The 25,630-nt window shown below is 34.9% G+C and overlaps 1 protein-coding gene across 2 annotated transcripts in view; it reads left to right on the top strand.

Annotated features, from left to right (window-relative positions):
- Trim33 (tripartite motif containing 33) overlaps positions 1 to 25,630 on the top strand; it is a 73,485-nt gene that overhangs the window by 33,466 nt on the left and 14,389 nt on the right. For both annotated transcript variants that reach the window (XM_048814544.1, XM_015502147.2), the window contains exons 5-13: positions 1,588 to 1,702; positions 4,332 to 4,478; positions 4,918 to 5,035; positions 7,101 to 7,375; positions 8,018 to 8,182; positions 12,523 to 12,723; positions 19,887 to 20,019; positions 21,517 to 21,580; positions 23,778 to 23,937. In XM_048814544.1, coding sequence (XP_048670501.1) covers positions 1,588 to 1,702; positions 4,332 to 4,478; positions 4,918 to 5,035; positions 7,101 to 7,375; positions 8,018 to 8,182; positions 12,523 to 12,723; positions 19,887 to 20,019; positions 21,517 to 21,580; positions 23,778 to 23,937 — 1,378 coding nt within the window. The remainder of the gene's footprint in view (positions 1 to 1,587; positions 1,703 to 4,331; positions 4,479 to 4,917; positions 5,036 to 7,100; positions 7,376 to 8,017; positions 8,183 to 12,522; positions 12,724 to 19,886; positions 20,020 to 21,516; positions 21,581 to 23,777; positions 23,938 to 25,630) is intronic.

Here is a 25,630-nt window from a genome sequence, read left to right as displayed (position 1 = left end):
CTCTCTCTCTCTCTCTCTCTCTCTCTCTCTCTCTCTCTCTCTCTCACTCACACACACACACACACACACACACACGGGTGAAAACCGGGGTAGGCACAGGCTCACAACTGAGCTACATCTCCAGCACTTTTTAATTTTATTTTGAGACAGGGTCTTACTAAGTTCAGCATACTGCCTCAGCCTCCCAATAAACTGGGGTTACAGGTATACACTACCATATCCAACCTGTTATTTGTTTATTTATTTTTGCTGTATAGAAACATTGTTTATTCAAATGGCAGGAAGCATGGCAGCAGCAGGTGAGTACGGATAGCCAGGCAGGAGCTGACAGGTTAACACTGCTTCCTTTATGTCCCCCAAAATCCTGCTTTTAGATGGCCTGTTATTTTTATATGTACATATTTTCTTCCTTCTTGCTTAAGTCCAATAAGACTCAGGCTAACTCTTCTGCTTTCACCATGCTTAATGATTTTCATCTTTGGCTCAGTCATTTTATGTGTAGGACTTACATTTCTTATCCCTAGTAATTAGTTCCTTTATTTTTAAAAAATGTATTCCACTCACTTTAATAAGGACAGAATTCAATAAAATTTACAAGTAAGTGCCCAAACAAGCTGTGATATACAGGCAACGGAGGAAAAAAAAAAAAACTATAAAACTATTGCTTAGAGTATATTAAAATTACTCAGATATGAATTTAGCCAAATGAAAGGCAGTTTGTACCGAAATAGAATATATAAAAAGTAAAGACTGCCTATTATGGTTTTATGTTGGCATTTTATTTGTTTATATTGATGGGATTGCTTTTGTCCCATTTTGTAAGTTATCAAAACTTCCACAACCATTATGGGTGCTCATACCTATTTCTAAAACCAGTGGCTATTTTTAAAATTGGATCTAGGGACTGGAGATATTTGGGGTGTTGCTCAGTGGTAGAACACATGCTTAAATTGTGAGAAGCCTTGGGTTCAATCCCCAGCCGCACCTGTCACCCCCCCCCCCGCCAAAAAAAAGAAAAACAAGATTGAAAATGTTTTAATGTTCTTTTTACTGTATACACTAAGAAACTGTTATGAGAGGAAGTTATTGAAGGAGGGAGAATATCAGAACCCACATTTGAAGTGTTTTAAGTTTTAAGTGAAAACAAACAAATGCTTTCAAGTTTGATGCCTGCCCTATCAAAGGGTGATAATAGGTTCCCATCTTTGCACATTGTTCAAGGAAAGTATTAATATTAAATAGTACTAATGGGCCAAATTTGACACTAGCCAGCAGTCCTTGGTGTATTAGATGTTTGTATATCGCATTCATGTCCTAGTGATTAAAGGAGATTTTTCTCCAGCTTAATGAACTGACCTTTTATAAGCTTGATTTAAATTTCCTAAATATTAAATTCATTCTTTGTCTCTATACATAGCTTGTTTGGACCAAATTTAAGTGGTAGATCTGCTGAAACATAAGTTGTACACTTTGACAAAGTTTTGACTTTAATTTCTTGATTAAGTGCCCAGTTGAATTTCTGTAACAGTTGATGACTCAAAGACATAGGATAAGTTGATAACCTAATGATGCATTTCTCTTATTCAGGATAAAAGAAGTAAATGAGACTAACAAACGAGTAGAACAGGAAATTAAAGTGGCCATTTTCACCCTTATCAATGAAATTAATAAGAAAGGAAAATCTCTCTTACAGCAGCTAGAGGTATGGTTCAAAGCCAAAATAAAACAAAAACTGCTTCTCTTGCTCTTCAGCTGTTTTTAATGTTTATTGAAAACTCTTTTAAATGGTTGGGGATATGGAAGTAAAGTAAAATTTAAAAAATTTTTTTAAATTTTCTATTGGGAAAGAGACCTTTTTTCTAGTTAATTACTTGCGGCCCAATTTGATAACATTAGTTTTAGCTGTATACATAGAGTTAGTGATATCCTCCCTGGGAATGAAAAAAAAATTTATTGAAATGTAAGTGAAGACAAAGCAGGCCTGTCACATTTTTTTCTTTCCCCCTAACAAGGGGCCTCAGTTTAATTTTTTTCATTTAAATGCATGTTGGGCTTCTGCTTGAGCCATTTGTGTATTTCACCTTATTTTAAAATATTTCCATAGTTTTGCCAAACATGCTGCTTATGTTGAAATTTATAAATTTTCAATATTGATATTTTTATGGCGTTAGGTTTTTGTGTTACATATTTTTAGATGATTATGTAGATGTTAATTTCTAGAGGTGTATCTAGTTATTTTTGTTAAATTCAAATTAATTTTAAATCAGTGACTTTATTGCCTACAGGTCTCAACATTTCAAATGTGAATTTTCTGAGAAATTGAATTTCTCAGAAAAGAAACTTCTCACCTTGAAATTTCCTGTTTGAAATTTTGTGCTCTTAATTAAGTAGGCTCAAATAATATGGGGTTATGTTCTTTACACCATTGAATATTAATTTAAGCTATGTATTGATTAAGTAACTTTCATTTATCTCAGATTGCCCTTAAATTTTTTTCCATTCAATTTCTGCTTAGAACTCTTAAGAAATTAGAAACATTAGTTACATGCAAATAAAAGAAATTATGTGAACAAAATATTATCTCTGAATTTCTGTCTTTTAAATACATCTTTCCATTGAAACAGAATTGTGAAATTAAAAGTATTCTTGCCCATATCATTGAAGTTGGGGGTCTCTTTCCTGTTGGACATCTGGTTAGTTGCTTTCAGCCCTAACAGATGGTTCTTACCTTCCTGCAGAGGACTGTGTGAATGGAGAGCATTTAGCAGTAACTATTTTTGATACAGGTTAATGTATTATAGATAAATTTTAGCTATACATCCAAGAAGACATTTTAAAAACCATTTCAAGGGCTTCAGAATTAAAAGATGCCTCTTAAGGATAAAGTGTATGTATGTAAATACCTAATAATGAATATGCCATATACTCCTAACATGATAATAATTTTAAAATTTCTAGTGTAATATGTTCCTACACTTTGTAAAAGAGAGGTTTTCCTAAGCTTTATAAAAGTAATGATTTCTAGTGAGGTTGTAAATTCAATTTGTCAATTGGATACTTTTATTCATTGATTTTCATTATAAAATGAGACACTTATTTCCTTAGTCAAAAATATTATGCAATAAATTAAGTTTAATAATTTTGGTGGGAGAAAAGATTAAGAAATAAGTAGGTAGGTTGTTTGAAAGGCTGAATGTCAGAATATATCAGATATTACCCATTCCTTCAAGGGGTTTCAGTTTCTGTTAAGTAGTTTATTTTTCCTTTGCAGGGATTTCTGAAATTGGTTTTTCTAGTTTGGTCAGTCTTCACTTCTTTGTTCTTTTTGTTTTGTTTTGTTTTTAAAGAGAGAGAGAGAGAGAATATTTTTTAATATTTATTTTTTAGTTTTCGGCGGACACAACGTCTTTGTTTGTATGTGGTGCTGAGGATCAAACCCAGGCCGCTCACATGCCAGGCGAGCGCGCTACCACTTGAGCCACATCTCTAGCCCCTCTTTGTTCTTTTTGAATTTGTCATGTCAAAAGTGTTCTTGAGTTGGTGTTGTGGCTCAGTGGTAGAGCGCTTGCCTAACAAGTGTGAGGCACTGGGTTAGATCTCAGCATCACAGAAAAATAAATAAATAAAATAAAGATATTGTGTCCATCTACAACTAAAAAACGTATATTAAAATTTAAAAAAACACTTTTTAAAAAGTTTTCCTAATTCTACCCTTAGAGCTCTGGAATTTATCTTTTTGTTTTAGACCAAGTTAATATAAAATTTTAACTAATTTAATTTGAGCTGAAGAAATTTTAACTTCACCCTCATGCCACACCAGTAAAAATATTTTTGGTAGTTTAGAAAGTCAATTCTATGGCTGGGATTGTGGCTCAGTGGTAGAGTGCTCGCCTAGTACGGGTGGGACCCGGGTTCAATTCTCAGCACCACATAAAAATAAAGGCATTGTGTTGTATCCATCTACAAAAAAGATTCATTAAAAAAAAAAAAGAAGAAAAAAAAAAGAAAGTTTCTAAAGTATTTCTAAAGGTCAGCTTATAATTTCATATTGTATATTGGATTAACCTAATAGGAAGACACTATTTTAATAGAGATTTTATATCCTGTAAGAAAAAAAAAAACAACATCAACTAACATTAATTTCTATTTATAGATTGTTTTAGCTTAGTAAACTCAATTATAGTCCCACTTTTGTTACTGATCTTTCCTCTTATGGATCATAGGCTCATTAAATAAGCATGAGCTTATCCAGTTATCTTATTTTTAAAGTAAACATAGGTATTGTGTACATATGATTTTTATTCTTCAGTAAAGCTCTTGTTTTGTTTCAGAATGTTACAAAAGAAAGACAGATGAAGCTACTACAGCAGCAGAATGACATCACAGGCCTCTCCAGGCAGGTGAAGCATGTTATGAACTTTACTAACTGGGCAATTGCTAGTGGCAGCAGCACAGCACTACTGTACAGCAAGCGACTGGTAAGACATAAAATATCTTTATTTCTCTTTAATCAACTTCATTAAGGTATTATTTACAATTGGAGAACTAACTACAGCTGTTTAAAAGTATCAGCTTGAATTTTGGCAAGTGTAACTCCCCCACATCAAGATATAAAAAGTTTTCATTGTATCCTTGTCCCCTCTACCCCTAACCCTAGGCAACCACTAATCTGATTGCTGTCCTTTTCTAGAATTTGATATAAATGAAATCAGACTGTGTTTATTCTTTTTAGATACCTAGTACCTTAATATAGTTTATTGTCAGAGATGGCAGAAGAAGTATATACATTTTATTTGAGAGCTAATTTAAATATTGACACTGTCTCATCTGAGATTTGACATAATTGGGCTGTGTGATGACCTTTTTTCTGTTTCTGTCTTGTATGTATAAGACTAATATGAATTTTTTCCCTCTAAGATTACTTTTCAATTGCGTCATATTTTGAAAGCAAGATGTGATCCTGTTCCTGCTGCTAATGGAGCAATACGTTTCCATTGTGATCCTACCTTCTGGGCAAAGAATGTAGTCAATTTAGGTGAGAAATCGTTTTATGAGTATAACTTTGAAATACCAAATTGAGAGAAGAAAACATGTCAAGCAAGTTTTAGATGAAGTTTTTAACCTTAAAATGTGAAAGACTTGGAATATATTTATTCATTGGAAACTCTACTTATGGTTTGTGTTGCTATTTCATTACATCTTAATACTTAAGAGTTTGTCAATATGGGGTTTTTTTGTTTATTTTGTTTTGATGATGAGGATTAAATGCTGGTCCTTGAGTTCTACCACTGAACTACACCCCAGTCCCTGTAGTGGTGTTTTTTAATGTGTACCACTTCTAGTGTTTCATTTTACATCTTTTAAAGTTAATATTGATTGTTTTATGTAGAAATCTTAGCAAATGATTATTCATTCTCTGGAAGAATTTTGTAGATACTTAGTAATTAAATAATGCCAAATAATGCACTATAGAAGGACCTTCAAAAAGCTTCTATATCCAATAGTCATGTCCTGAGGAATGTCTGAAAGACAAAAGCAGCTCTTTTCACACAGATGAAAAATGGACTTTGCTTTTGTTACTCCACACTGTGGACCTAAAGACCATGGGTGAAAAATTACAGAGAAAGAGAAAAACAGCTCTAATTTAAAAATGGTGGTGGGTGGAAGAAGGTTACAGGTGTGGCAGGTAGCAATCCTACCCAGAGAATTTCTCAGAGACTAGGAGTTTGAGGTCAACTTGGGCAGCATAGTGAGACCCTGTCTTAAATAAAAAGTTGCCCATCAGTTAGAAATGTCTAACCGAACGAATAAATAAACTTTCAGAATAGACAAGTCCTTAACATTGGGAATGGTTAAGAGTTTTCATGGGTTTCTGTTTAAAAATAGTAATCTTTGGGTTAAAAAAATTATATATATTCAAATTTGTCTATAATTGGTTTTTTTTGTTTGTTGTTGTTGTTTTTTTTAATATTTATTTATTTTTTTAGTTTTCGGCATACACATCTTTGTTTGTATGTGGTGCTGAGGATCGAACCCGGGCCACACGCATGCCAAGCGAGCGTGCTACCGCTTGAGCCACATCCCCAGCCCTATAATTGTTTTTTAAAATAGTAATCTTTGGGTTAAAAATTATACACAAATTTGTCTATAATTTTTGTTAAAAACAAGCAAAATCAGAATCTGTGTGGCAGGTTTTTATGTGGCCTGACAACTTCTGCTCTAAATCACACGTAGCTAAAATTTGCCTTCTAACTCTAGAAAGTAATAGCTCTGGGAAAAGCCGGGAAAATGGTCACTTCTAAGGTTATAAATGGTTCAAACTGTGCAATATTTCCATAGAACACAGTTTTGTAGCAATATAGTACTTTGTCCTTCATATATCAGCAATTCAAAAACTTAAGGAATTTAGTATCTTTTTTAAAAAAAACTATTTTTAATTGTAGATGGACACAATGCTTTATTTTATTTGTTTATATTTATGTGGTGTCAGGGATGTCTCATGCATGCTAGGCAAGCACTCTACCACTGAGCCACAACCCCGGCCCTGGAATTAGTATCTTTTGAGTCTTATCATGAAGAGATATTTAAGCTTGGCACAGTGATGTACTCTTGTAATCCCAGCAACTCAGGAGGCTGAGGCAGAAGGATTGCAAGTTCAAGACCAACCTCAGCAATTTAGTGAGATTCAACATAAAACAGGTTGAGGATGTGTCTCAGTGGTTACGATACCATGGTTCAATCTCCAGTATCATTGAGAGAGAGATATAAATATGAATTAGACAGTCTATATGGGCATGTCTCTCAGCTCTTTAATTTTCTATACAACCTGTATAAACAAAGAATAAGAGCAGATTATATATTCTGATTACTTAAAAGTTGTTTGGGAGGAGGGTTTCACAATGTTAGGTTTCTGATCATCTTCTTTCCCATCCACCTCCTCTCCTCCCCGCTCCTCCAGCTCCCATCCCTGCTATACCGCATACTAGAAGCTTTGCAGTGCTGAGAGTTGTCAGAAAAGGAAGAGAATATAGTGAATAATCTGCGAAGTAGTTGATTTGGTTGATTATATGCAAATTCTTTTTATTTTTTTAAATCCTCAGGTAATCTAGTAATAGAGAGTAAACCAGCTCCTGGTTATACTCCTAATGTTGTAGTTGGGCAAGTTCCTCCAGGGACAAACCACATTAGTAAAACCCCTGGACAGATTAATTTAGCACAGCTTCGACTCCAGCACATGCAACAACAAGTATATGCTCAGAAACATCAGCAGTTGCAACAGATGAGGATGCAGCAACCACCAGCTCCTGTACCAACAACAACAACAACAACACAACAGCATCCTAGACAAGCAGCTCCTCAGATGTTACAACAACAGGTGAGTATTGTATCACTACATTATTGATACACATAATGAACAAATCAAGACTATTCTTTATATTATATAAATGAGTCATACATTCAAAGTTACTAGCAGGAATAGAGTTCAAAGGTCAGATTATTTGCTCTGGTTGTGATAGGACTGCAGGGGAAGTGTGAAGAAGAAAAACTATAGATAAATAACTTACCATGGGAAACAAAATGAACTTCTTATTACTCCAAAAGTGCTGAGGCTCTTGTCTTCCACACAGGATCTTTTTTGTTTTTCACATGGTTGTGGGACAAAGAACCACATTGTCTAAGCTCTGATATGTTCCTTACGCATTTTTTTTTTTTTTCAAATCATTCCCATCTCTTTGTCTTTCTTGCTCTCTCTGCCCCTCACACTCAAAACTGTTACTTCTGGGTGAGATAAGTTAGTGTGCTTTAATTACACACACACACACACGAGACAAGGAAAAGAGAAATTTTGGAGTGATACACACACTTTTGATTATTAATACTTCTCTGAGAACAATGACTTTGATATTTTGCTTTATACCCTTCTATCCTGACTGAATTATTTTTTACCATAACATTTTGTAATGTAAAGATGTTTATAAAAAAGTATTATGTAAATTGCAATTTCTACTTTTTATAGCCTCCAAGATTAATCAGTGTGCAAACCATGCAAAGAGGAAACATGAACTGTGGAGCTTTTCAAGCCCATCAAATGAGACTGGCTCAGAATGCTGCCAGAATACCAGGGATACCCAGGCACAGCGGCCCTCAATATTCCATGATGCAGCCACATCTCCAAAGACAAGTATGCCTAGAGTTACATTTGTAAGAATCATACAATTTTAAAACTAAAAAGACATATTTTTTTTTCCTAATTATTTGGTGGGAACAGTTCTTTGATATGTTTGGAAATGTGATTAATTCTCTATGTCCTCTTGTCCCAGAAAAGTACACATACACATGAAATTTTGTCTTCAATTTTAAGAATTGCTTTGACCTTTTAATCCCATCACGTACAATTTGGGTTAAGGATCCCTGATATAGTCCAACCTATTTACTAACAAAGTGAAAAATAATCTCAGGAACTTTTGATGTACATATAATCACAAGAGAATAATGATAAAGTCAATCCTAGAATTTCAATTTTCTGATATTGTTCCTTTGCTCTTTTAATGTGACTTTTTAATCCGAATATTAACCAGGACTTTGAAAAGTAATACAGATAGCTATATGTAAGTTTTTCTTTTCTGAAGTATTATTTTGTTTAGAGTGTAGAGTATATGTTTAACCTTAAAAATAAGGGTAGGATGGGGATCTAGCTCAGTTGTGAAGCATGCACAAGCCTTAGGAACAATCCACAGTAATCCCCCAAATGTATTTAGAGACAAATGTATGATCTTTACCTGAATAGTATATCATATTTGTATAGGAGATATGATTATAAAATGAGGAAAGTTTTACATAGGATTTTAAAGTAATTGCTTTTCCTGCAAAAAAGACTAATAAATGTCAAAAAATACATTAAGGCAGGCACGGTGGTGCACAAAATGATAAAGTTCATATTTTAATTTGTAGTGTTTCTCAAAACATGTTTCAAAAGCCATCAGAATCACTGGTCAGCTTGACGTAGAATGTGGGGGCCTTGTTAAATTCTGAGCCACTGAATCAGAATTTCCAGTAGGAGAGTACTTAGAAAACTTTTACCAAGTCTCTCGGATCAGCTTGCATGCTAAAAGCTGAGAAAACTCTATTCTAAAGCTGAGATCCTTCAGCTTTTTGGTCCAAGTACTTCCAGAACGACTTTTGAAAAATATATCCTCTCTCACATTTGGCAGGTTTCATTTCAATTTTTCATTGTAAGCTTATGAATAGTTGCAAAAGACATACTTCCTAGCATAATAATTTTGGCATTATAAAACGAAACCTTGACATCATTCTTTTGTTTGTTTGTTTGTTTTGTTTTGTGAGAGGCAGGGTCTTGCTAAATTGCTGGGGCTAGCCTCAAATTTATAATCCTTCCAACTTAGTCTTCCTGTAATCACAGTCGTTACAGGTCTGTACCACCAAACCTGGCTTATCATTCTTTAAATGACTATTGGAATCTCAAATACCATGGCAAGCTCTTTTGAAAGTTAAAGTTTTACATACTTTTGTCCTTGAACTCGAATTTTACTGCAGAATTTTATCTTACTCTGATTTTTTTTTTATTTGTTTTTGTTTTGGTACTGGGATTTGAACTCAGGGGCACTTGTCCCCTGAGCCACATCCCTAGCCCTGTTTTATATTATATTTAGTGACAGGGTCTCACTGAGTTGCTTAGTGCCTTATTTTCACTGAGGCTGTCTTTGAACTCGATCCTCCTGCCTCAGCCTTCAGAGCCGCTGGTATTACAGATGTGTGTCACAGTGCCTTAATGTATTTAGGCTTAATGTATTTCTTGATAGACATTTATTAGTCTTTGTAATTTTTTGCAGGAAAAGCAATTACTACATGATGCTTTGTTAAATTTTAAGTGACAGTAAGGCTGACATTAAATTTCAAATTTTTTCCTGTGGATACAAATTATCATTAAATTACTTTTACATAATTGTTGAAACAGATTTTTTTTTGTTGTTGTTCCTGGGATTGAACCCAGGGATACTTAATTAATAAGCCACATTGCTAGCCCCCTTTTGTATTTTATTTAATGAGACATTGCTGAGATGATAAGGGCCTTGCTGTGTTGCTAAGGCTGGCTTTGCACTTTCAGTTTTCCTGCCTTAGCCTCCTGAGCTGCTGGGATTACAAGCATTTGCTATCATGCCCCGAATATTTTTTAATCTGGTATAAGAATATTAGAAAGTAGTGGGTTCATATGACTATGGCTGTGGCTGTGGCTCAGCAGTAGCACACTTACCAGGTACGTGTGGAGGCACTGGGTTCAATTCTCAGCACCGCATATAAATAAATAAAATAAACGTCTATGAACAATAAACAAAAAAAAAAAGAAAATAGTGGGTTCAGGGCTGGGGTTGTGGCTCAATGGTAGAGTGCTTGCCTAGCATGTGTGAGGCACTGGGTTCTCAACACCACATGTAAATAAATAAAGGTCCTTCATAACTAATAAAATTTTTAAAAAGAGAAGAAATGAAAAGAAAATACTGGGTTCAATTTCTAGGACTACAAAAAGAGAGACAAAAAATTCCTTTGGTTATAACCATCTCTGTGAGATAGATGGAGTCTTTTTACCCCTTTCTTTTTATATATATATGTTTGTATGCTATAGCATGTTGTTAGAATAGGAATCCAACACTGAATTTTTTTTTTTTTGAGGGGGGGGGGGAGTACTGGGAATTGAACCCAAAAGCACTCTACCACTGAGTTCCATCCCCAACCCTTTAATTTTTCTCATTTTGAGATAACCTAAGTTACCAAGACTTGCTTTGAACTTGAATCCACCGGGAGGATTGCACCAGGATTACTCCTGTGCTCCACCACCCAGCTCAACATTAGTTTTTCTTTTTTTAGTCAACAAAATTAACTTTGATTTTTATTAATAGTTTTGGTTTATGTTTTCATGAGTTGCTCTGGAAGCTTGTTCTAAAAAATATGTATTTAGGAATTAAAAGTATTTTATTACAGAAATGTTCTTTGGTTCTTCAAATTTTCTAGATTATAAATCAGAACCAGTGATCTAACTAGGTGTGGTGGTACATGCCTGTAATCCCAACAGCTTAGGAGGCTGAGGCAGGAGGATCAGAGTTTAAAGCCAGCCTCAGCAATTTAGCATCGCCCTGAGCAACTCAGTGAGACCCTGTCTCTAAATAAAATATAAAAGGGTTGAGGATTTTACTCACTGGTTGAGTGCCCCTGGGTTTAATCTCTGATACCCTCCCACTCCTCCACCCCCACACCCAATCCAGTCCCGAAAAAGAACAGTGATCTACCAGAACTGTTTGAAAATTGTTTTAATCAGTGATAGGTTCATCAGGTCTTCAGTTTTGTTGTTCATCAAATATTATAAAGATTTGTTAAGTTTCAGAGTTCGTCACTTATTACCCACCCAACACTATTATTAATTAAGTGGAAGAAGGGCAAGAGCCAAAGAAGTGGTGAAAAGACAGTAGAGTGTAGCACATTTTTTTTAAAATAATATTTTTTAGTTGTAAATGGACCTGTATTTTATTTATTTCTATGTGGTGCTGAGAATCAAACTCATTGCCTCATACATGTTCTGCTACTGAGCCACAACCCCAGCCCTACACATTCTTACACAAAAAGTTCTTTTTTTTTCTTTGTAAAGATTAGTAAATAAGATGATTGAGGATCTAGATATTAATTTTCTTAAAACTATTTTAGATCCCATGTACCCCTTAGCTCCTGGAAAGCACTGAATTTAAATATTATGAAAAGCTGGGTGATCCCCATTTCAAAGAGTACAGAAGCAACAGAATCAGACTAGCCAACTTTCTCAGAACATTTTCCTTGAATTTTAGGGCTGATCCTACAGAATCATTGAATGTTAGTATTTGTAGTTTTTAAATATTTCAGATGATTATATCTGTATAGTAACTTTTCCCCAAACATCTTTATGTACATGACTTTCAATCATCCTCGTAACAGATGTCACAATAAAACAGGTGAGGTATCATTTATCCTTATTTCTAAATTGCTGTGATTGTGTGACTTGGCTCAGATCGTATACTGTTAGAGCCAAGAGTCAATGTCATATTTTGTTTCTATAAATTAATTGTCCTTTCTGCCATGTCAAGCTGCATTACATAATTATTTTTATTAGAAAAGAGTCTAAAGGATCAAGGAAGTATATGGAGAGAATGGTGACTTTCTTGGCCTGGTAAGTGACAACTTGGGGGCTTCCAGATCGCCTTCTTAAGTATATTCTTGTCCGTCCTGTAATAGGAGCATATCACCAGGCTGACAGGTAGAAAAAGTATTGGCAAGTCCTTTTCTATAGATACTACACAGAAATGAATAGAAAATGAATCAGCTAAGTTTGAACTCTTCTGCGTAAGTGTGAGAGGGGCCATGTTGTTGCTCAGTCACGGGCCCCAAACACATCAGAATCTTTTCTAAACAAAGAATCGCCATGAAGGTACAGTTCAGATACCCTGGCAGATCAAATAATAATGTCTTTTTTCTTAACAGCACTCAAACCCAGGGCATGCTGGACCCTTTCCTGTCGTATCGGTACACAACACCACAATCAACCCAACAAGCCCTACTACAGCAACTATGGCCAATGCAAACCGAGGTCCCACCAGCCCATCTGTTACAGCAATAGAGCTTATCCCCTCAGTTACCAATCCAGAAAACCTTCCATCATTGCCAGATATTCCACCCATACAGGTTTGTATTTGAGTTGAATGAGTCATTTGAAGCCTCATATTGATCTCATACTGATTCAAGAGTTGAGTATTTATTCCAGAGTGCTTCTTTTTTGTTGTTGTTGTTTTGTTTTTTAATTTTTTCAAATTCCAACAATTTGAAATTCCCAGAAGGAATAGATAGTTGAATTTTGAAAAGTTCTTTTGCTAGAGCTGGCATTCCTCAGTAGTTTTAAGTTAGAGGAATTTGAATATTCTCTGTTATGAGACTATCTAATAAAATAACAGATTAATATCAGCCTTGCTAATAGGCTACTTCTTCCTGTTTTTCTGCCTGCCAACAAGCAGACTTTGTATCAGATGTTGTACTCCTACTGTGAGTTTGTAGCCAGCGAGGTAAACCAGGATGAAAATGTGGTCAAATCTTTTGTCATTCTTTTTTTTCTTATGTTTATTTTTTAGTTGTAATTGGACACAATACCTTTATTTTATTGATTTATATGCGGTGCTAAGGATCGAGCCCAGGGCCCGGCATGCGCTAGGAAAGCGCTCTACCGCTGAGCCACAACCCCAGCCCCTGTTGTTCTTCTTTTAGATTGATAAGGAAGGATAGTTAACTCCTCTTGCAGTCTTGTTGGGCTAAGAATGGAAGTTATAGATATCAGGCACTATGAGGCATACAGTAAAAAGAAAATAATGGTGAGGAATAATTGCTAGATTATGAAGGGCCTCTAAAGTTTCTTGTCCCTTTCAACTCTGGCATATCTCTGATGACAGATATCTCCATTGCCTTCTGGGATTTCTAATTAATTTGAATTAAAAATATTTTTTATTTTTCAAAGGCATAGATGGGTTTATTAAGCCAAATAAATACATGTGCAAGGGAGCATGGGGGAATCTCCAGAGAGAGATGTCTTTGGTGTACAGCAAGGACTGTGCATTCAAGGGAGAATACAGGCTATCTCCAGAGAGAGAGAGAGAGACAGCCAAAACATTTTCTTTTTAAATGTAAGTATAACCTTTAAGGATTATACTGAATTAATGTCCTGCATTATATTACTTAGTTGGTGTCAGAGGTCACCATGGTAGCAAGGAGCAGTGCAACTGCTGAAACAGCAGGGCCCTTAACACTCTTCCTGTGGCTGTCATTTAATATTTTTGTGTACTTATCAGTATATGTAGGAGTCTTAAATGATGTTCTTTCTATTTCAGAATTGTTTGAAAACCACTGACTTGTGAATTTTCTTAGTTCTTTTTCTTCTCTGATACTAATAGAGCTTTTTTGGCTAAGGGAATGGCAGTGGAGGAGGCCTGGGCCATGTAGAATGGAAAATTGGAAAAATATAAATATAAATTAAAAAGTCACACTTCTAAGTTAAAAGCAAAGTGCTTTCACAGGTATTATATTAGTTTAATACTTGAAATCACCTAATTTGATATGTAATATCCCTATTTTATGATGTGAGTAAGACAGGTTAATGATTTTCCCAGAGTCACACAGTAAATGGAAAGGTTGAAATTTAAAGCCCCGTCTCTCTCCACTATCCACAGCATTAACAAGGAGACAGTTTGGAATTGTAGGCCTGGAAAAGTGTATGGAGAGTCTTTGGGCAACCAGAGGCATGCATATTGTTAAGTGAGTAATTCACATTTTACTAAGGACTTATTATATGATTAAGTCCTTGGGTATTGAGGACAAGAAGACAAATAAGACTTGGTTTCAGTTGATAAGAAAGTTAACAAAGGGAGAAGGCTGATTATAAGTGTCACATTTAACCTAATTTCCTAGGGTTCAGTCTTCCTACAGAAACCGGATGGAGTAAGTGTAGATGCTCTACATCTTTGAAAAACTGAGCAACCTAACCTGTATTAGACCTAACCCTGTTCTACTCAGAAGAACTTTAAGATCAAGACAAGAAACTTCCTATCTTTAATTTTTTAGAGTGGGGTAGGAGGAGCAGATTCCATGCCTTTTCCTATAAACCTTTCTCTTCCCTTTAATTGCAGTTGTGTTCTGTTTTATTAGGGTGTTTTAATTGAGTTATGTTTCATATACCATGAAATTCACTCAAAACATATAATTCAGTGTTTTTTAGTATGTTATATGATTGTTTAACCATCACCCGTATTTCAGAATATTTTTATGGTTCTCTAAGAACTGTCACTCTGTATTTTCTTCTCTTCGAGCCCCTAGAAACCACTAATCTGCCTTCCATTTGTATATACTTGCTTTTTCAGGGCATTTCATGTGAATGGGATTATACACTGTGTGGCCTTTTGTGGCTGGCTGGTTTTTCTTCGTGAAAGAGTATGTTCCAATTCTATGTTGTTGCAGGTGTCAGTACATAATTCCTTTTTATGATTAAATGATATTCCATTGTATAGATATGCTATATTTTGTCAGCTAGTGGACATTTGGGTTTCTGCTCTTAGACTAATAGGAAAATGTTGCTGTAAATTTTTCTCTCTTTAAGTTTTTATATATATAGTTTATCAGCTTTCTAAGGTAAACATCTAGGAGTATAATTGTGGGGTCATACTGTGAGCATCTTTAACTAATTGAGGAACTGTCAAGCTGTTTTTCCACAATGGTTGCATCATTTTACATTCTCATCCACAGTGTGTGAAGGTTTCAGTTTCTCTGTATACTCACCAATACTTGTTATAGTCACCTGTTCTTTGTTTTGTTTTGAGGGGCACTGGGGTTTGAACCCAGGAGCACTCAACCACTGAGCTGCTTAGCTTAGCACCTTGCTTTTACTGAGGCTGGTTTTGAACTTTTGATCCTCCTGCCTCAGCCTCCCAAGTCACTGAGATTGAAGACATGTGCCACCCTGTCGGGCAAAAACAAGCAGTTAGATGTGGTTACAACAAAAGCACCAACAAAGTAGTTAATATAAATTAAAAATAGAGAAGAAATCTCTGTCTCTTGAAGTCACCTACTTTCCCCATTAACCTTCTATAGAATGGTATAGTAAAAAGAAACTCGTGGGAGGCTACATAGAGAGCAGATGAGGTAGCATTAATTATGCAAAGCAAATAAAATACATACAAAAGCCAAATTTTGGGGAGGGTAGGGGGGATAGTAGAGGATAGGAAAGGCAGCAGAACACAACAGACACTAGTATGGCAATATGTAAATCAATGGATGTGTAACTGATATGATTCTGCAATCTGTATATGGGGTAAAAATGGGAGTTCATAACCCACTTGAATCAAAGTGTGAAATATGGTATATCAAGAAATATGTAATGTTTTGAACAACCAACAATAAAAAATTAAAAAAAAAAAGCCAAACTTTGAATATTTGCTGATTTATCTTAGTACTGATCATTAGAGCTATTCTTGTAGAGTAGAACGTAATTTATTTTTTTTCCCTGAAATTAGAGCTATTTATTTTTTATGTTGTGCTGAGGATTGAACCCAGTGCCTCACACATGGTAGGCGAGCACTCTCTACCTCTGAGCTACAACTCTAGCCCTGAAAACTATTATTTGATGTACTCAATTTTTAAAAGACCTCTAGACCTTATAAAAGTAACATTGTAGTTTTTAAAAAAAAAAAAAGTGTCTCAGGAAAAATGAATGTCTCCCCAATTTTTTTTCTCCCAACCAAGTGCACTTTTACTAATTGGTGTACAATCTTTCAGATATTTTTCCAAAAATATATACAAATAAAAAGTAACAGAAAATGAGATTGTACTATACATACTTGCCTGGTATGTAGTATAAATATTGTCTTGAAAGTTTTATGTTTTTGTACTTTTTTCATATTAGTTCATACAATTTTCTTGATTTGTTAGGGGGATGGGGATATATATATATACATATATNACACACACACACACACACACACACACACACACACACACACATTTTTTATTAAGCCCTCTGTTGGTGAACCTTTGGTTTGTTTCTCGTATCTCACTATCAGAAGTTAAGCAGCATTTGTGAAAAAATGCTAACATGATTAGTCATTAGGTCATTAGGTAAATGAAAGTTAAACCCAGTGAGTGATAATATGACACACCTATTAAGATGACTACAGTTTTAGAAGACTCATAACAAATATTGGGGAGAAAGTGGACAAACTAGAGGCCTCATACATCATTGGTGGAAATGTGAAATGGAATAACCACTTAGAAAAATAGCTCCTTTGTTTCCTAGAAGTTAAACATACATGTTCCACAATGATCCAACCATTCTACTTATGTATTTGCTGAAGAGAAAAGGAAATATATGCCATGTAAAGATTTACACAGCAATTCATAGCAGCTTTATTTTGCAATAAGACCCTTGGTATCAATCCAAATGTCCCCCTTCAGATAAGTGAATAAATATTTTTCTAGTTAGACTTTTAATTATGCATACAATGAAATATTAATAATAAAAAGAAATGAACTTGATACAAACAACAGGTTGCATAAACATCAGAGAGCTGATTGCAGTAGTACATGCCTATAATCTCAGTAACTCAAGAATCAGGAGGATCACAAATTTGAGGCCAGCCTCAGCAACTTAATCTCAAAACAAAACAAAACAAAAGACTGGGGATGTAGATCAGTGGTAAAGTGCCCCTGGGTTCATCCCCAATGTGTGAGAGAGAGAGAAATGAGAAAAAAACAAAGTACATTCTGTACAATTCCATTTACATAAAACCCTAGGGGGACTGGGCACAGTTGTGCATGCCTATAATCACAGCTGAGGCAGGAGGATGGCAAGTTCAAAGCCAGCCTCAGCACAAGTGAGGCGCTAAGCAACTCAGTGAGACTCTTGTCTCTAAATGAAAATATAAAATTGGGCTGGGGATGTGGCTCAGTGATCAAGTGAGTGCCCCTGAGTTCAATCCCCAGTACCAAGAAAAACAAACAACAACAGCAAAAAACCTCTAGGGGTTTTTATAAGCTAACTAACTTAAACTGACAAAAAGCAGATCAGTGATTGCAGACAGGTTGAGAGAGGGCAGGAGGGTGATGATATAATGATTTTTTTCACTGTTCTTCAGTTTGGTTTTCCAGTTTCTTTGAATACATTTATTTTATTGTATATTGTTTATGCTTTAGTGCTATTTATAAAAAGTTGCATTTCGGCACAGTAAGCATGTAATTGAAAACACTTACATACAAATACTTCTGTAAGATAGTTTGGTACAAGTATAATTTCTGGGTCAAAAGTGATTACACATTTAAATTTTGCTATTGACATTTTCAAAAACATTGTGCCAGCATTTTGAAAGTACCTATTTCTGCCCTGTTTTCCCAACACAGGGTTAAATTAAGCATTCTTCTTGTCCATCTTTTCTGATAGGCAAAATGACATTGTTGATTTGATTTTCATCTCTTTACTGTGGTTTGGCTGTCTTAATGTTAATGTTCATGAGTTATTTTTATTCTGCGAATTATCTTTTGTCTTTTGTCATATCTTGGCTCATTTTTCTATTGAATTCTTTTTCCTTTTTGTATCATAGAAGTTATTTATGTAACACTTATATGTTCTATGCAATTCAAGGATGCTAAAAATAAAAACATTGGTTTAATAAATGAGCTGATTTTTTAAAATTAAGACTTAGTGACTCATATCTAATGAAAACTAGAGGTGAATGAATATTTTTGGTGGCATTTCCTTGTTGGGCACTATAATGTTATCAGGCCATTTTATATACAGCTTTGTTCACCTTTTCTAACCTTCACTCTTGTGGCCTTAGGATTGTATGTCCAGTCAGAGACTCACGTTGTAAGTGGAAAATATAAATGAAGTGGAAGTAGAGGCAGATAATATGGGATTTTCGTGTCTTCTCATTTGTTTTTAGGTGCTATGTAGCCCTACATCTATCTGTGACCTACCTTTAACATCCTCCCTCTTCACAAACCTTCAGTTAATTTGAGGTGCAGCTAGGGATAGTTATGAGCTTACAAGTGATTCCTTAGCCAATAGTCATGGCCTCAGGATAAATTGACACAACTATTATTATCCTTTAATTGTCCTTCCATCTAATCCACAGCCTCCTCTCACCTTTAGTCTTTCATGTCTCTGTCATGAGACCTTTTATGGACTTTGAGAAAATTGTCCTATTTACTTAGGAGGATCTTCTGTGCCTGTGGTGTATTGTAAATTGCTATCAGTCCCAACTGTACTTTGGTTTATATGTATAGTTTCCTCCAGAGCCTGTACTTGGATGTTATCATTTCCCTTTTTTGTTGTAGTTGAGAAAAACCAATGCCCTTTGGAAAAAAAAAGAGCAAGAAGTAAATGCATGTGTTCGCTTTTCTCTTGAATCAGAAATAGAGTTGTATAAGAAATAATCTGGAGACTGGGAATGTGGTTAAGTAGTAGAGCATTTGCCCTGCACGGGGGCAAGGGGCTGGAAAATTTGACCTACTCGGAGAGGAGATAGAAAAGCTGGCAAGTATAGATACAAACAGACCTATAAGTAAGAAGAGTAGCAAGAACAATTTTACCATATCTTGTATGAAATGGTACAAATTTAAGGTAGTGTTCATGCTTTACTAATACCTTTTTACTCTTGCTTATATATTTTCTCATTCAGTCATCACAGTTCAGCACTGTAGATGGGATATTTTAAAGATCGCAAACCTTATATTTATTTTGGGAACCTGACCAAAATCACAGTGCTGGGTCCTCTGTTCTTATTCTACTGTCTCTTAAGTACAAACAGTTTCAGATGTCCTGTGGACTCTGTTTCATGTGTATAATAAGAGGCCTTGTATACCAGGCTTTCTGTGGACTATAATAACTTTTTATTGCTTTTTTGGGGTTTTGACATGATTGCATTTCTACTTGGGTGAATGATTATGGCAAGGCTATGGACATTGAAATAGAGAGAAGGAAACTAGGGACAAGAATACTGATAAGTACAGTCCTGTAGCAATTTTGAGAAAACATTAAAGTGTCCGAACTTTTTTCATAATAGAACATACAGGATTTAATGGATCATTAGGTTTTTGTCTTGAGTGATTAATATAAATTATAGTCTCAATTCACGTAAATTTTGTACTACGTGAATTCTCAGAGAAGCATAAAGAAGCAACAATTAAGTTGAGCTCGATATTAGAAAATCTATTAGTTTGTTAGTAGACTGAATATAAGTAGTGACAGTAATGAAATTGATTACTTCTCTGCTCTGCTTTAATCAAAGCAAATTTATCTTTATCTTCTTTCCCTTTAGTTGGAAGATGCTGGCTCAAGTAGTTTAGATAATCTACTAAGTAGATACATCTCAGGCAGTCACCTACCCCCACAGCCTACAAGCACCATGAATCCTTCCCCAGGACCCTCTGCCCTGTCTCCAGGATCATCAGGTAAAGCAAACAGGGATATTGCCTCATTTTCTTTAACATCTTAAAAAAGGTCTCTTAGTATCTGTATCAGAAAGTTTTTTTTTTTTAAGAAAAGCAGAAACGAGAGAGGTGGATGCAGAAGACACACACACACACACTCACACACACCCACACACACACACACACACACACACACAAAGAGATTGAATGATTGACCTTAAGGAATTAACTCCCATGATGATGTGACTGTGGGTATTGTCAAGTCCAAAATGTACAGGTAGAAGTTGACTTGCTTAGAGACTCAGGGAAGTTATGTTACAGTCTTGATTCCAGAATCTGTAGGCAAAATTCCTTTAGGGGAGTGGAGAGAAACAGCTTCTCAAAGTCTCAGCAGGTTAAATAAGGCCTACCTACATTGTGAAGGATAATCTGCTTTTCTCAAAGTCTATTGCTTAAATGCTACTTACAAATACATCTTCACAGTAATAGCTAGAATAGTGTTTGGCCAAACAGCTAAGTACCATCTTATATATTTAGAATACAGATTGAAGAGTTCTTTGGTCTTGACACAACTTTAAAATTTTAAGATTTATTTAAAAACTGAGGAATGACAAGTGAATTTTCCAAGTATAATTTTTTAAAAATCACTGGAAACCCATGAGGTGTAGTTCTCTTTCAAAATCTCAGTTGTTTTTTTTGTTTGTTTGTTTGTTTTGTTTGTTTGGTTGTTTGATCCTACTACAAGGTTATTCAGCTGAATACTCAGGAATACATGATTGAAGCACTACTAGATAGGTTAACAATCCAGAAGTGGTTATAGAATACATTTTTCTGATATAACCCTACTTTTTTCTTACTGAGGTAGACCACTTCATTATTTCTGCAAGGAGAGTTCAAATATAAATGTAGATTTTACATGAGGTACATCATTAACATTTTTTTTAATGAATGCAACATGATTTAATATATAAACGTGTACATATAATAGATATATTCATAGTGCAATGAATACTAGTGCAAATCATGTCAACATGCTCATTACCTCATATAGTTAACTCTTACGTTTTCTTGTAGTAACAGCAACAATATACATATAGTGGAATATCATTCAGCAAAAAATAGGAGATAATGTAATTCTCTCTCTCTTTTTTTTTTTCCCAGAAGGATTTTTTTTTTTATTGAATCACAAAATTTTTAAGGTATAATAAGAATTATTGTAGGACTTCTAAAACAAATGAAGGGTATGTAAGTAGAATATTTTGTCAAGTGACTGGGGGAGGGTTGAAAGACAGCTTTCTCTTGATATGGTAGTTTTGTTGATTGGGTAGTATTCTGAAGAGGATTCTAAGGCGATGTCTGGGCTCTGCTAAGAGAAACTGGTTGATGTCTGCTAATGGTTATACATGCCATCACTGATTTTGCTCTTATTTCCAGGAGTTTCTGAATTGGATTTTAGTAGTCTTGAATTCTGAGCATTCTTATATGCATTGGTACTCAGTTTGACTTACTATTTTTTAGGTTTATCCAATTCTCACACACCAGTGAGACCCCCTAGTACCTCTAGTACTGGCAGTCGAGGCAGGTGAGTATTATGCTATTAATAACTTTTTTCATTTTATGAAAAAATTCAAGTATTTAATAAAAGTAGACTATATAGTCCCTATATACTTGTCACATAGTTTCAACATTAATTTATAACTGATCCTTTGCCCATTCTTTCCTGGTCTGTATTATTTTGAAATAAATCTCAGATATCATGTCACTTTACTTGTGACCATATTAGTACAGATCCAGTTAATATTCAGAGCTTTCAATTTTTGCCAAAAAAAAATTTTTTTTAAAACAGAATCTTATTTCAGATTTCTTTGAATCAGATTCAAGATAAGCTCTGTAGGTTGTCATCATCTGAAATGCTTATATTTGTATCAATTTATTCGTTGTAGATGAAGTTTTCTCCTATAGAGCTTTCCCTGTTTCCCCATCTTGTCATTTAAATGTTTTAAATATGTTTTTTGTGTATGTTGACATTCCGATGAGGTTTGATCATATTTCATGTTTGCTTTGGGAGAAGTGAGGACAAGAATACTTTCACTTCATGTTAGTACTGTATGTTCATCAGGGACACCTAATATTCATTTGTGTGTGTGTATGGTGGCAACCATTAATGATCATTGAAAAACGTTATTCTGATTCTCATGTTTCTTTATTAGTTTAGGATATTTTTATAAAGAGATAGACTCTGTCATCATTTATCAGCTTAATTTGGAAAGCAAGACAAATTCTTATTATTAACTTTCTTTCATGATAATGAGTTGATTCCCAGCATCCTCCAAGACTAAGCAACTAGTTTTATTATTACCATTAATGAACTCATATATTTACCCATATTTTAGTTTTAATCCACTATAAATGTTATTTTTGTTGAAGCTTAAGCTATTCAGTTGGCTTGTCAGAAGTTTTTCGGGTTTGCTTCTTACTTTTTCTATAATCCTAGCCTCCTTGTTTCCTATGAAACAATGTGCCAGGTTCATCTTGCATGTTTCTTGCCTCTGTCCTGAAATCAGCCCTTTTTCTAAGAAATCCTAGTCATGTTAGTGGGCATATGTTACTACTAAATTGTACATTGTTTTAAGTCTTTTCAGTGGGTAGAGCTAAGACATAGGAATGTGTATGTGTGTGTGTATGTTTAAGATAAAATATAATAAACATTGACTGTTTTTTATTCTTTTGTACTTGAAGTAGTTTACAGTCTACAGTTTTATTTAAGATATTACATGATTTAGAGATAGGGCCTCACTGAGTTGCTTAGCACCTTGCTTTTGCTGAGGCTGGCTTTGAACTCACAATCTTAATTAGTTTTTGAAAGAACATACAAACTAAGTGAAAGTTTATATAACATTAGTCTTACCAGTTATTTACTTAATAGTGATTTTGTTTTTGTGTTTTAGGTAAAAGTAATTAGTTTTATACCTCTCCTTTTGCCACTCATTTGATGATTTTGAATCATATAAGGATGTTCCAGGTTGTTTGCTTCTTACCTTTCAGTCTCCTTTTCTCACAAGCCAAAATAATCTCTCCTTAGATGAGTCTTGCTGAACTGCTGTTTTTGTTTTGTTTTGGTACTGGGGATAGAACCCCAGAGGCATTTTACTGCTGAGATACAGCCTCAGCCTTTTTATTATTGTTTTTGTTGTGCTGGGGATTGAACCTGTGAATAGTAGGCAACCACAGAGCCACATCCCCACCCCCATGAACCACTATTTGTATTGTTTAGTTGAAAGTAGAAAGAGAAGCAATCATGGATCTTTTATACTACAGGTCGAGCACCCCTATGTGAAAATCTGAAATCCAAAATGCTCTAAAATTTTTTGAGTGTTAACATAATTCCACAAATGGAAAATTCCCATTCTACCTCACGTGGTTAGTCATAGTCATAATGCAGTGTGCACTAAAAATGTTGCATAAAATTTACCCTCAGGCTATGCAAATAATGTATATAAGAATCATAAATGAATTTTATTTTTAGATTTAGGTCCCATCCCTCAGATATTAGGTATATGCAGATATATAAAGTGTATTTTTAAGGTCTTCTGAATGTTTGCTTTACATTCTTAAAGAGATTTGTAGCTAGGCTTAACTGCTTATAAGTTGTCCTTATTTTCTGTGAAATGATTGTGTGTTGCTTTAACTTTAATGTTACTTTTCTTTCTTTCTTTCTTTTTTAATTTACACCATACAAACATGTGACCTTTATTTATTTATTTATTTATTTTTATTAGTTGTGGATCATCAGGAAGAACAGCTGAGAAGACCAGCCTTAGTTTCAAATCTGATCCAGTGAAGGTCAAGCAAGAACCTGGGACTGAAGATGAAATATGTAGCTTTTCAGGAGCTGTGAAACAAGAAAAGACTGAAGATGGCAGGAGGAGTGCATGCATGGTAAGCTCCTACCAGGGTCTGACATTGGGTTAAGGAGGTCACTTCACTGATTCCCTGAGTCTATCAGACTGAATAGGGATTCTAGGTATATTCATTTGTCTTTGAATTTTTATGCCTGATAAGTACAAGTGTCTCTTTTTCTAACAAGTTTTGTTTGTTTTATTTTGTGTGGTTTTAGGGGAGCAGCAGGGTATGTCTAAGAGTCAGCTACAATTAATCAGAAAAAGACTTTATTGTGTTAAGTACTCATTTGAAATTATCTTTGAATTTGTATTTGGTTAGTATTTTTGACATGATGCTGAATTGAGTTTTATCTTGTTCTGAATGTATTGATTATCTTGATATTTGAAGTGAATGTCAGGCAACAAAATGTCTTTATGTGTTGTCCTATGAGCTCAGCTTAAGATTGCTGGTAACTATGTAATGTTTTGAACAGCCAACAATAAAAAATTAAAAAATTAAAAAAAAAAAAAAGATTGCTGGTATATGGGGCCAGGACTGGGCGCAGTGGCACATGCCTGTAATCCCAGTGGGCTGGGAAGCTGAGATGGGAGGATTTTGAGTTCAAAGCCAGCCTCAGTGACTTAGCAAGGCCTTAGGTAATTTAGCAAAGACCCTGTCTCAAAATTTAAAAAAAGGGTGAGGCTGTGGCTCAGTGGTGAAGTGCACCTGGGTTCAATCCCTGGTATCCCCGCCAAAAAAAGAAAGATTGCTGATATGAAAGAAGTTAATTGATCAAATACTTGGGATGGGAAGATTGCCTTTTTGGCTTATGAATTACTGACCATTCTAGAGTTTCTAGGATGGAATATTTTATAAAATTTATAATTCAGAATGAAGAAAGCACAAGTCCCTCTATATTTAAAATTTTTGATTTTTTGTTTTTCTACCCAGGTTTCTATCTTACTTTCTACATGATTGGAACATAGAGAATTTTAAAAAACTTTTTAAAGATTTGTTCTTTTTAGAACACATTGTCTTTATACATGACAATAGAATGTATTTTGACATTGTACAAATATGGAGTATAACTTCCCATTCTTGTGGCTATACATGATGTGGAGTTAATACTGGTCGTATTCATATATAAACAAAGGAAAGTTGTGTCTGGTTCATTCTACAGTCTTTCCCATTCCCGTGCCCTCTCTCCTCTCTGGCCCCTCCCCCCCAATCTGGTGAACCTCCCCTACCCCCTTATCCCCCACCTATTGTGAGTCAGCAGGTGCATACCAAAGGGAACATTTGTCCTTTGCTTTGGGGGGATTGGTTTGTTTTGCTTAGTATGTTAGTCTCCAGTTCCAGTCATTTACTGGCAAATGCCAGGATTTCATTCTTCTTTATGACTGAGTAATATTCTGTTGTATATATGTACCACATTTTCTTTATCCATTCATCTATTGAAGGGCACCTAGCTTAGCTGTTGCGAATTGAGCTGTGAACATTTGTATGACTACATCACTACAGTATGCTGATTTTAAGTCCTTTGGGTATAAACCCAGTAGTGGAATAGTTGGGTCAAGTTTTCTTAGCAATTCCATGCTGCTTTACAGAGTGGTTGCACCAATTTGCAGTCCCACCAGCAATGTATGAGTGCACCTTTTTCCCTATATCCTTGCCAATATTTATTGCTACCTATAGTCTTTTTTTTTTTTTTTTTTTTTCCATTTTGAAGAGAGATGAGAGAGATTTGAGA

Source organism: Marmota marmota, unplaced genomic scaffold, assembly GCF_001458135.2.
Source record: "Marmota marmota marmota unplaced genomic scaffold, marMar, whole genome shotgun sequence".
Lineage (NCBI taxonomy): Eukaryota > Metazoa > Chordata > Mammalia > Rodentia > Sciuridae > Marmota > Marmota marmota.
This window is presented reverse-complemented; position numbering and strand designations above follow the sequence as displayed.